Source organism: Arvicanthis niloticus, chromosome 19 (assembly GCF_011762505.2).
Source record: "Arvicanthis niloticus isolate mArvNil1 chromosome 19, mArvNil1.pat.X, whole genome shotgun sequence".
Classification (NCBI taxonomy): Eukaryota; Metazoa; Chordata; class Mammalia; order Rodentia; family Muridae; genus Arvicanthis; species Arvicanthis niloticus.
The window spans coordinates 28416274-28428902 of NC_047676.1; the positions used below are offsets into that span (position 1 = coordinate 28416274).

General features: G+C 43.2%; 1 protein-coding gene across 3 annotated transcripts in view; it reads right to left on the minus strand.

Annotated features, from left to right (window-relative positions):
• The window catches only part of Nadk2 (NAD kinase 2, mitochondrial), a 38383-nt gene that overhangs the window by 13477 nt on the left and 12277 nt on the right, over positions 1–12629 (minus strand). For all 3 annotated transcript variants that reach the window (XM_034523403.2, XM_034523401.2, XM_076916110.1), the window contains exons 3-6: positions 12005–12093; positions 10826–10907; positions 5668–5751; positions 4103–4239 (exon numbers count right to left, since the gene is read on the minus strand). In XM_034523403.2, the coding sequence (XP_034379294.1) occupies positions 4103–4239; positions 5668–5751; positions 10826–10907; positions 12005–12093 (392 nt within the window). The remainder of the gene's footprint in view (positions 1–4102; positions 4240–5667; positions 5752–10825; positions 10908–12004; positions 12094–12629) is intronic.

Consider the following 12629-nt stretch of genomic DNA (forward strand, 5'->3'; position numbering starts at 1 on the left):
ATCGCAAGGCAGACAAGGAAAAGCTCACAAAGCCCCGACCCTACACAAAGGACTGCAGGCCACCAAGGGATGCTGAGAGCAAAGGACTCTGAGCCAGGGACGGTCACAGCAGCTGGTTAACCAATACCAAGTGATCTGCCGAAAACACACATGCAAGTAGCATGCAGACTAAGTAGGTCATACATAGGGATGCACATCTGTTATATACACATATGTACATAGCAGCCATTAATGAAAAATGAGGCCATGGATGTGAAGGATAACAAGGAAACGGAAGAAGTGAGGGTGTGGAGGAAGGGAAGGAAAATGTTCTAATCTTCTGATAGAAAAAAAATTTCAGGAAAAAAAAGGAAGGGGAGGGGAGGGGAGGAGGAGAGGAAGAAAGGAAGGAAGGTAAGGAGGTAAGGACGGAGGGAAGGAGGGAGGGAGGGAGGGAGGGAGGAAGAAAATGTTTTTTCAATTGGAAAAGCTTCAAAAATATTTTTATAGAAATGTCAACATTAGAAAAACAGTAGCACATCTTCCTTGGAGACCTGTAAAAATCCCTATCTTTTGTTTAATCTCTACCATTAAGTGTTCTCCATCACTACAATAGAAAATCCTGCAAGCATTCTCAGTACTGGGGGAATTAAACTTGATCTTGTCACCTTTAAAGAGGTCCCTTTACTCTCTGTCCTTTATTAATGTTCAACTAGATATGTCAGCCCCATCTCACCCCCCCCATCTCACCCCCCCAAACCCCACTCCCCATTCCCCCACCCCCCACCCCCAAATGTTATCATCAGCAGGACTAGAGTCAAGTGTCTCTCACAGGATCAACATTATGGCAAAAGTTTATTTGTCCCTTCCTTACACACTTCTCCTATCCCACTGGTGGGCAGCTCCAGCCTCTGTAACCCCTGCCACCCAGCCTCTGTAACCCCTGCCACCCAGCCTCTGTACCCTGCCACCCAGCCTCTGTAACCCCTGCCACCCAGCCTTCCCGTCCTTCTACTACACCACAGCAGAAGTGGGCACAGATGCAGCACAGCCTCTCTGATCATGCACCCACTTCTGAGACCCAGTTAGAAAAGACACTGTACTTCTGTCTCGCTATGCATGTCTCTGCCCTCCCCCTCAGCTCACGCACTGTGGGGTAAGGCTGGAAGGAAGCCTTCTGCTACAAGGGCGTGAGAAACAGCAAGTGACTTCTCCAGTGCCGTCCTGTCACATCATCAAGTGCTGCTGTTCTGCTTGAGAGCTCAAGTGTTAGCTCCCGAGGAATTACTAAACCAGGACTAACGAGTCTAGATGTCCCTGGCTTATGACCTTCACATCCTGTGAGGTTACAAATATGTGTGCCTAAAATGCTAAAGACCAGAGTAATCTGTTACACAGCCGTAGAAATTAACTCACACGAGACACTGAATACACTAATGAGCCACACAGTCACCAGCGCCACCTCTGACCTGCTTATTCCCTAAGTCTGTGCACACGTTTATTGCATTGGATACAGTATTTTTCTCATTTCTTCTGGATTTTAGCCTCCTAAGGAAACCGCTCCTCCAGCTATAACGGGCTCCTGTGACGACACCAAGAGCTCTTTGCACGTTTGCTATTTGCCTGCTTTGTCAGCTCAACAGAAGGAGCCTGACACTCCGAGTCCTGGTGACACAGGAACACACCACCACACCTGGCCAAGAAGCCATATTCAGAAGATTCTTCCTTTAACAAACTTCATTGCGTTCAAGGCCGTTATTTAATATGATCCCAATTTCCTTCAAGATGTCTCACATCAGACAGTTTGACACAAGTACAATGCTAAAACCATACTGTTTAGATTATTTTTCCTTAAAGTGATTATTAATGGAATTCTTAAAACCTTCATCCCCATGGATCCTCCACAAATGTTCAACTAACAGCGCAGATCCAACAAATATTATTAGTAAATGAACTCTTGCCATCCATGTAGTTTCTTTTATATGGACTCCTTCCATAGCATGTGGGTGTTTTTAGTTTTGTTTTGTTTTGTTTTAGACACAGGGTGTGTTGGTTTGAATAGGTATGGATGGCCTCCACTGACTCATGTGTTTGAATCCGTGGCCCACTGGGAGTGGTACTATAAGTACTCGTGGCCTTGTTGGAGGAAGTGCTTCACTGTGGGGCGGCCTTGAGGTCTCCTATGTTCAATTCAAGGGCTGCCCACGGGGCACACAGTCTCCTGCTGCTGCCTTTGGATCAAGACGTAGAACTCTCGGTTGAAACACAGTAAGTAGTAATTCGGGGTTATCGATAGGAAAGTAGACTCTAACAGCATGGAGGGCAGGCAGCTGCCCTCTTAAGCAGCTCTTGTGCCGCTTAAGGCTTATTAAAAAGATAAGGGCTGTGTGTGTGTCTTTTTATCCAGGAACTCAATAACCTAAGGTGGAGTAGAAAACGCAAGCCAGCATTTAAATAATTCTACAGCATGCCCCAATGTATCACTTTCCTTTATAAGAATGGCTCCGGTCATGGTGTCTCTTCATAGCAACAGCAACCCTAACTAAGACAAAGGTCTCTCTTTTATATAGCTCTGGCTATCCTAGGATTCACTTTGTAGAAGACCTCAAACTCAAATTCAAAGAGATCTGACTGCCTCTGCCTCCCAAGTGTTTGCAAATAATAATTAATAAGAGATATAATCAAAACTTAAAAAGAAAACAAATCCACATACATAAAATCCCTTTAAAGGTGAACTGTTAATAAAAATATATTCTTTTTTTATAACATGTGACAAGAATAACCTAGGCAAGGACGGGTCACAATACATGCGGCAAAGATGTCACTAGCTTAAAGTTGCATCATTTAAGTTCAAAGATGTAAAGGGGTTCCCTCTAGTCTCCTTCTAAATTAAAAAGCTAAATCATCAAATATAATCTCAAACCTCTTTCTGTATTTAAAACCCAAATGCAAGTTTTCTAGACAATGTTTCCTGATAATATGAAGAGAAAACATAAGGTGGACATCAAGCACACACCTTGAAATGGCTCTCAGAATCTTTAGAAACTCACCTACTAAAAATAAATCCTAACAAAACCCCCTATAAAACAGTCCCTCGGACAGCTGTTAAATGTCACCACGATGGTAGTAACTGTAGAGAGATCAGTGTCTGATGTGCTACTGACAACTGAAACAGTCTCTACTCCAGATCCATTATACCCAGAGCAGTACCAGTGGTCCCAGCATTCTCTGGAAATCCTACTCACTCTACTCATCACACACATTTTGTTTACAAGTTTACTATCCCTATATTTTGAGACATTTTCTTGTATTTTTACGTTGGCCATTTTTAGGTCTGTTCCCAGCTCGACCATCAGTCAGATGTTCATCTGCTTCCTGAGCCGGACTCACTCAGTGTGAATAGTTCTTATAGGTATGATCCCTGTATAGTTTTTTACATCTCTCTGAAGATGCAACTAGTGATGGAAAGACGTGGTTCACCATGAAGATACTGATGTTTTTCATGGTTCATAAGTTTTAAAGTTATGGAGAACAATAAAAAAAATGGCAAAAGAAAATTTCACAAATTAGAGCAAAGCTGAATATTCACTTTAACCCTCACAGAAAACAGTTCAAGTTCCCATCTGCAGGATCCTCCTTAATCTGCCTCAAACAGAAATCTCAAAGCCAATGTGCAAAATTTTCTACCAAGAAAGGTTCTATTCAACAACTACATTAAACACACTTAAATCCTAGAGAGCGAGAGACAGAGAGAGAGAGTAGCACACACAGATCAACAGACGTGTGTGCTGATGAGACCCCGCAGACCAGCTCATCCAGTTTCTACTGCTTCCCTCCGGACGTATCAAGGTCTTTCCCTAAGTGTCAACTGTCCTACCAGGTACTGATAATTCATCCCTAGTCAACCAGTTCTCAAACCTGTCCTACAGACAGTTCATCTGAAGACATGTTCAACTGTTTTAGATTTTAATTATAGGAACAATGACAACAAAATTAAGCCAGCAAAAAGCATTTTCTTAAGAGTTTTTAGTGGCACTAAAAACAAAAAAAAAAAATGTAAATTATTGCCTTAAATCTTAGAAATTAAACAGTGCCCACTCCAGGCTAGGCCCAGGCCACCTACTTTCATCATGCACTCTTTCGATGTTAAAGGCTCGGCTGTGCTGATTCAAGCTCAGCTGCTGTTCGTGAAGGTCCACAGGAGTGGGGTTTATGCCAGTTCCTTCCAGATATAACCTGATCCGCTGCCTCCATAACCACCTGGAAGTGAAGAAAAGGGAAGTTATGGTGAAGTCAAATACACTGAGGTAAGGCTTAGACATTATAACCTCAGTAAATTGAAAGATGTATATGAAACGCTAATTATAAGCTGAGCACAGAGACAATATACATGTCTTTAATACCAGCACTAGAGAGGCAGAGGCAGGCAGAACTCTGCAAGTTTGAGGCGAGCCTAGTCTACATAACTAGTTACAGGACAGCCAGACCTATATAGTGAGACCCTGCCAAAAAAAAAAAAAAAAAGAAAGAAAGAAAAGAAAAGAAAAGAAAAAGCAGCTACTTATTCCATGAATAAATTATAGAACAAACACCTAAAGCTCACAGGTCTCTACTGAAAGATGTGTGTGGATGTGTGGATATTTACATCTCTTTCCAGTTGTTGGTAATGTCTAATAAGCTTATATAAAACCTACATGTGTTTGCTCAGCAACATCTATCACAGAAGGCAAACAGCACCCCATTAAGGTGAACGTATGAAATCCAAGTCCCCCAAAATTTCAAAATAGTGTTTGTTTTGAAGAAGAAAGAGAAGAAGGAGGAGGAAGAAGAGGAGGAGGGGAAGAGGAAAAGCAGGAGGAGGAGGAGAAGGAGAGGAAGAGACAGAGGAGGAAGAGGAGGAGAAGGAGGAGGAGAAGGAGGAGAAGGAGAAGAAGGAAGAGAAGGAGGAGAAGAAGAGAAGGAGGAGAAGAGGAGGAGGAGGAAGAAGAGGAGGAGGGGAGGAAGAAGAGGAAGAAGAGGAAGAAGATGAAGAGGAGGAGGAGGAGGAAGAAGAAGAAGAAGAGGAGGAGGAAGATGAGGAAGAGGAGGCGGAAGAGAAGTAGCAAAAATGAACTATTTACTCCCCAGAGACATAAACCATAATGTGGTAGAAGTAGGTGCTGAGAGTTCACAACTGGGGTCCCCATGCGTTCACAGCAAGCCCTCCTGCCACCCACGTCTCCAGCTCTGTGAAATACGTTTTTAAAAATCTCATCCTACTGCCTAAAACATAGTTCACAGCTAACACAGACTGGAACTCAGCCTGGTTTGATTAAACACACAATCCTCCAGCCATTATTACAAAAAAGTACAAATACAAAACTGCACCTTTAGTTTTACCAAATAGCCCTAACTATCTCTCCTAAATGCTAAGAGCATGTATTAACAATAAGATGAAGGAAAATGGGGGTAAGGTCTCTCTCGCTGAAGGACTAAAACCTTCATTTGCAATCGCAACCCAAGCAGCATTTGTCATGTTCTCTCTTTGTTCTAACTGAAGTAGGAGAAGGGACTGGCCTCTAAAATTTTTACGGCCGCTTTTGTTAACTATGAAGCACCCCAGTTTTCTGCCTGTCCTCTTTTTGAACAATGTCAGCAGCACACATTAATTTCTTAAAGAATCAAATGCAAAGAATAAGAAACTCCTACCTGAACTCACCACGAGAGAACTTCCGTAGGGCTTCGGGGAAGGAACGTGTGTATCGCACAGGCAAACACAGGTGACCCTCAGATCTGTGATGTCCCGGTGGCACAACGGGCAAAAGAAAGGGAGGAAAAAGCCAGAGTATCGCTGAACACCAACCTTCACAGACCAGTTTCTCTACATTTCAACCCACAAATTGTCTGTACTTTCAGCAACAACAGAAAAGACTGAACAGACTATGGTCCACAGCCAGCCTTAATGCGTCAGAATGACACCAGTGTTTCCACAGTATGATGAAACTAAAAATAACAACAACAACGTTCTGCTGCCCTGTCTACGCCCCAGTGGGAGAGTGGGATCCTCTGAATTACTGAATTACTGCTAACTTCAGATCAGTCGTGCTAGGACTGCTTCCTTATCTCTCCAAGTGTGCTAAGCCAGCACAGCCATGTCATTCTGATGCACAGAGGATACCCTTAAACAAAAGAATGGAGAAAGCCGGTCCCTACAGCACCTTCCGCTTCAGAGAAAGAATGTAAAAGTGAACTTCAAGAAACTCACAGATTACTACAGAAGACAAATTCAAAGGAACATTTACGAAGGTGGAGCCGGCTCTGCAGTTCAGAGTATTCCACTCTAATGGAGGAACCGAGTTCAGTTCCCAGCACCCACGCAAGACGGCTCATGACCATCTGTAATTCTCGTTCCAAGGGACCTGATACCCTTTTCTGATTCAGATGGCCATCAATTTACATGAACCTATCCCTCACAGACACATATAGATAATTAAAAATAAAATCTACAAATCAAAAAGTAATCGAAAATTACAAAAATGGTACGATCCCCTTTCAGTTGCTCCAGGGTAGTGACAAGACATGACTCCTAGTGATGCCCACGAAGCTTCACTGTCATCAAGCCTGTGGTGCTCTAGTTGGGAAGGAAGGGCTGGGAGCAGACCCAGCAAATCAAAGTCTGAGTAATAAATTAATAAATTGTAAATGTAAATCAATGAGTAGAGAAAGAAGGTTTTGCAAAGTACAGTTAATAAAGGCAGGACCTCAATTTTTTAAATTTTTTGTTCTTTCTTTTTTTTTTTTTTTCCTTTGAGACAAAGTATCACAAACTGCTTACAACTCCAGGTGATGGGATCACAAGCCTGGACCATTTAAAATGTCTGTATCCTCTAATACTATACATAGTGTTTACTATATAAAAACCATAGTCATTTGATAGACAATATCTCCTTAGGTCAACCTCAAGTGTAAACTACTGTCCACAGAAGCTCACACTCTCTCATGAAGTCATACCCTCAGACATCAGTTTGGGATTTGGGTATCAGAAGCCCTGATTAGATCCATTTCCAAGATTGCTTAAGGCTGACAAGCTAGTGCCAGCTACAAGCACTTCTGAGTTTCTCTGACGTGAGCCTTTCTTCACAGGGTACCACAGTGGGCTCAGTACCATGGTAACTGACAAGTTAATGAGCAATCCAACAAAGCAGTTACAATACGTCACTCAGAACGTGGCTTAGAATTCTGAGTGTCTCACCAAGTTCACTGGCTTCACTGACCAGCTCTGACAGAAAATGCAGAGCAGGAACAAAGCCACAGAGGGTGGGACTCCTGGGACTCGAAGGGAGGCTGACTACCATGGCATTCAAAGGCTACTCGTTTGCCAAGCTCGGTCGTCCGTGCAGAAGACAGAGGAGACCCACTGGATGGCATCCATGGGAGCAAGCCATCTTAAAGGGGACACCCTGCCACCAATGAAGCCCTTCTATGCCAGCAGCCCTTGATGACCTCTTTGACCTCATGACGGTATAAATATAGCTTTCCTTTTTCTCTTATTTTCTATTTAGAACAATAGGTCTTAGAAGTTCTTTGTTGTCTTCATGCCTCCATGGGCAAATCTAAGGCCTCAGTTTGTTCAAATCTGACAGGTTAATGACTTGAAGCCAGCGTGTTTTTTTTTTTTTAAAGAAAATATAACTCAACCATAAAATCACTTAACAACCTCTTATCTTAATGCTATAAAAGCAGGCCATTAAGAATTTCTAAAACCCACATGCATCACTAAAATCGAAGGTTAATTACTAAACTAATGTACTCACAGAACATTAATTCAGCTAGGTTGAAGTCCTGGGTCTAGTCCCTCAGAGCTTTTAATTACATCCAGTGTTCGAAGTTTGCTGAATACTGTGTGTAAAACTATGTGAATGTCAGATACAAGGTCCTATACCCAAAAGGCGTAAGAGTGTAAGAGAGGAGACAAGCAGAGAACAGGAGGCTGCTGGCTGAGTGCTGTCTGTGCAGGGAGCTTCAGCCTCAGTAGGACACAGCATACAATTCACTCTATCTTGAGGGAACGATCACGGGGAAGCTTGGCATAAGCACAAGCTAACGCTTGGCAGAAGAACATAAAAAGTGTGAGAACCCTGTGGACCCTCTGGAGCACTTGCTCGCTCCTTCACAGCACCCACGACCACCTATGTCCACAAAGCTGGCCAGAGCCAAAGTGTCCCAGAGGGAGCCTCCAACCAACATGTGGTTACAGTTCACACTGTGCCCTTTAGAAAGATTCCAGGCGAAGTTTAAATCCACACACGAGTTTTTCCAACTGAAGAATATATAGCTCCTGAGATGTATGAGGACAGACTTGACGATAAGCAACAGATGGCCAAGACCACGCATGTTAACTAAGAGATCCATAGTGTATCCTCAGGACCAGAGGGGAACTGTAAAAGATTTTAATTAAGGAGCAACTACACTTAGACTTGCACTTTAAAGAAAGACCATGACTTGTGTTACAACTTGTGTGTAAAACGTCCCCCACGGGCTTCCATGTTTGAACACTTGGTCACTGAAATATTTTCAACAACAGCCTGTGAAGGTCTGAGCTCTGCTTAGTGGTAAGACATGAACTCAGCAGTGTCTTCTGCACATGGCAGGCCCTGGTGAAGGACCAAGCATGATCCAGTCATTCCACCAGGCATGGAGTAGGAGGGGTGCCTGGCACCAGCACTGGAGCATTGATGGCTTCTGGGAAGAGCAGGATCCGTTTTCAATTAGTGTGTGGCTCCTGGTAGGCCAACTACACTGCAGTGGAGAGCCCCATACTCACAAGCACATGGACAGCACGGATTGAATTAAGTTTATTTAAAAAAAAAAAAAAAAAAGACGAGCAGTTGTTGAGAGGGTGGGGGTGGGGAGGCACATCTGGGAGGTGTTAAGGCAAATATGATAAAACCCACAGTATGAAATTCTCAACGGATTCATTTAAAATATTTTGAGAGGTAGAATCAATGGATGATTCCTAGAATTTATTACCAGTCAGATGAGGGACTAAGGACTAAGTCACAGCTTTATCCCAGGTAACGCTTCCATTTACCAGAAGGAAGCAGAAGAGAAAAGCAGTGATCACCTGTACATAGCTGCTTATTTAATACATCCGATGAAAAGCCAATTTGCTAGAACAACATGGAAAGAGAGATTAGGGCAGAAAATAGTCCGGAAGCACGAGATAATGAGTCTTGTGACTCAGTGGAGTGACCCCTGATGGACCAGTTCCCTGAGATGAAGGATCTATGTGCTAAAACTCAAAATATCCAAGGAAAGGCAGGTCGAGGGAGCCATGCTCTCACAGTTAAGAATCAGACTTCCTGGGGTGGGATGGGGCTGTGGGGCTTGAGACGGTTGACGTGACAGTGACTGCAGTGGGCGCACCGAGGAGGAGGAGGAGGAGGAGGAGGAGGAGGAGGAGGAGGAGGAGGAGGGAAGCAGGGACGATCTAGACAGCAAACAACAAAAGGACCCGGAGTATAATCCGTGAAAACAGCACTATAGACCAAGGACCAAAAGTGAGCTCCTTTAAAGGAAACAGACACACAGAAGAAATCACAGAGGAGGGAAGAAAAGAACCTTAAACGCCAGAGTACGGGAGAGCTACTACAGTTAAACCCCAAGTCAACAGGGACAGAAACTGCACTGTGTGCTCAGCCCAGGATGTCACTGGTTTCCTAAACACTGTCAGTGAACTGGCTGAGGACAAATCCAGAAAGGGCTCAGAGGTCTAGCCCTGGGAAGTGAGGACACACAGCTATGCTGGGGTTAGTGGACAGAAAAGGAACATCAACCAAGATGCAGACAAGGAAGTGCAAAGTCATCCTGAAAAGGCATGGTCCTGAGTGAACCCCCAGGCAGGCCTGGAGGGACCACAGAGGAAAGGGAGCAAGTGACAAGAGATCCCCTGCCTCCACTGCCTTAGTGAGCCTGGGGAGGGTTGACTCAGGGAGAAAGGATGCAGCAGTACACAAAAGCCAGCATCCCCTGAGCAGTGCAGCAGACTGTGGGCAAGGCCAGATCCCGAGAGCCGTTAGGACTCTGAAACTGGAAATGCTAGCAAGCCCAAGTTTCTAAGGTTTGCTTTTTTCTGCATGATCTCTTTCAAGCATAATATAGGACTAGAAAGGAAGACTGGCTAATCTGGAATTGAGGAGAAAGATAATGATTTAAAGATATTTAAGGAGCCATCAAAGAGATAAATAAAATGAAAAAATAGAGGAGACCTGAGTACTAAAGGGTAACTCTACGGGATGAGAGATAAGCCTTCCAGTGAGGTCAGTGTGCGTTCCTAGGGAGGAGATTATAGAAGTGGGAAACCTCCAGACAAAGTATATAATGTCCAGTTATAGTCATGGCTCTAATGGGCTGGAATAAAGAAAAGAGTAAATGTCAGTAAAGCTGGGAAAGAGAAACAAGTTTTCAGACAGATGAAGGCAACACGGAGCTCCCCCAGGCCTGGCCACTGGAACAGAGACTACGTGTAGGGAAGGGGGGACTGCACATCAGTCTGCCCAGGCGCTCGCTCGGCAGTCACCTGGTCAACTGTCCAATTATCACTAAATTGTCTTTAGAACATGTTCTGATGTTCATGGTAGCCAGGAATAAAGATGCTCGCACTTTAACGTCATGCATATGGAAACATTCTTGAAGCAACAGAGCTCACATCGTGAGTACCAGAGAAAATAAAGAATAGCTTTGAAAGTTTAATATTCATAAAAAAATAGCCAACACACAACACAAAGCAGAAATGTCTGCATGTAGAATATTTTTAAAACTAACCATATAAAATTACTTATTACAAAATAAACATGCCCTCGCTTACCGTTCCGGATCAGTGTTGACCCCAATGACAGGTTTAAGTCTGTCCAGAACTTTACTCGCAGCCAGAAGCATCGTGCCATCACCTAGCACAGAGTGCAAGACAAACCAGACGTGTCTTATAAAGCAGCTGTAACATCCTGGAAACTAGCAGTCTTCTTCTAAAACCATATTCCCTCCCGGCAGACTGCTACAGCTTCCCCTCAACCTGAGCCTGTCGTACATCACTGAGCCTGTTGTACTGTGCTGAGCCTGTTGTACAGAGCTGAGCCTGTTGTACAGAGCTGAGCCTGTCGTACATCACTGAGCCTGTTGTACAGAGCTGAGCCTGTTGTACTGTGCTGAGCCTGTTGTACTGTGCTGAGCCTGTTGTACAGAGCTGAGCCTGTTGTACAGAGCTGAGCCTGTCGTACATCACTGAGCCTGTTGTACAGAGCTGAGCCTGTTGTACAGAGCTGAGCCTGTTGTACATCACTGAGCCTGTTGTGCTATGTTGTGCCTCTTGCAGTGATTTAGGATTTCAACAGTGCCAAGACAGGCAGAAAAGTGTTTACATTAGAAGGCTGTACTGCACGTTAGGATGGCTGGCACAATTTCTCACCTTAACAACCCATCAAATGACAATAATGTCACCCAACTGGACATCATTGTCCAGGATTGGGCTCTAATCCCAAACATCTTCTCTCCTGACCTATTAAACCAGTTCAAAGATTTATGAGATTTTAGTAAAAACATATCCAACCATGTCCAATTTATTATGTTCTCTCCAACAATTACTTTCAACTTAAGGCTGGAAAAATGGTCACTAATAATTACAAAACTCAAGAAAAAGTACATTTTGGTATGAAGAGGCTGAACAATGATAACCTCAATACATTTTCACCATTGGCTCTTTACTAGGGCTGCCATAATTAAATCAAAATACACTCACAAAGCATCTTTTCAATTTAAAGGCAAGATCTTCAAATTATGACTAAAGAAAACATAGAGAACCGCACAGCATCAACAATTATAAATAACATTAAGAAAAAAATGCAACAACAAACAAACAAACAAAGCAACTACAACAGAAAACTGTCTCACAGAACTTGTAGGATTTAAATCAGCTGGACTCCAGGAACCGGGAACCAACAGCCATGAAAAGCAGCCCGGGCCCAGCACCTTGTCTCTGGGAAGCAGTTACCTCCTGCAGCTATGACAGCATCTGCCCATCGAACAGTCTCTTCATCGTATTCCCTCCGCTTGACCAGGCGAACCTCAATCCCTTCATCCCTAGGATAAGAAGTGGCACACGGTTTCCTCTGGTGACATATCTAAGACATGGACATTTTCTAAGAGACAGAGTATTACCAAAATAATCATCATCATCTCTGTTATAGAAACAAATGTAGGTGTAGTTCAGAAAGTTAGCATATATAGCCAATTAACTATGGCAAGTCAGGAATAAATAAATAAATGCTGACAACCAAATCTCCATGGGACTTAAAACAAATTTTAAAGCCACTGACAGTAATACTGATTGATCAGAATTTCACTTTCCTCTGTTTCTGATGCTGAGATTTAATATAAAAATGTTTTTATACTCATTATATAAAACTTACATATTCATTAAAAACAACTATGACCTGAAGTTCAACAAATATTCACTGAGTGGCAGACACTCAGAGTATTTGGTGATTAGCACGATCTTAGATTCCCCTTTTACAGTCACTTAAACTGATTCAACTGCAAGCTAGAGAGTCTACAAAGGTCATTTTTAGACCCAAGTAATACTTTACTGAACACTCGTGTCTATCACTTATACCGTG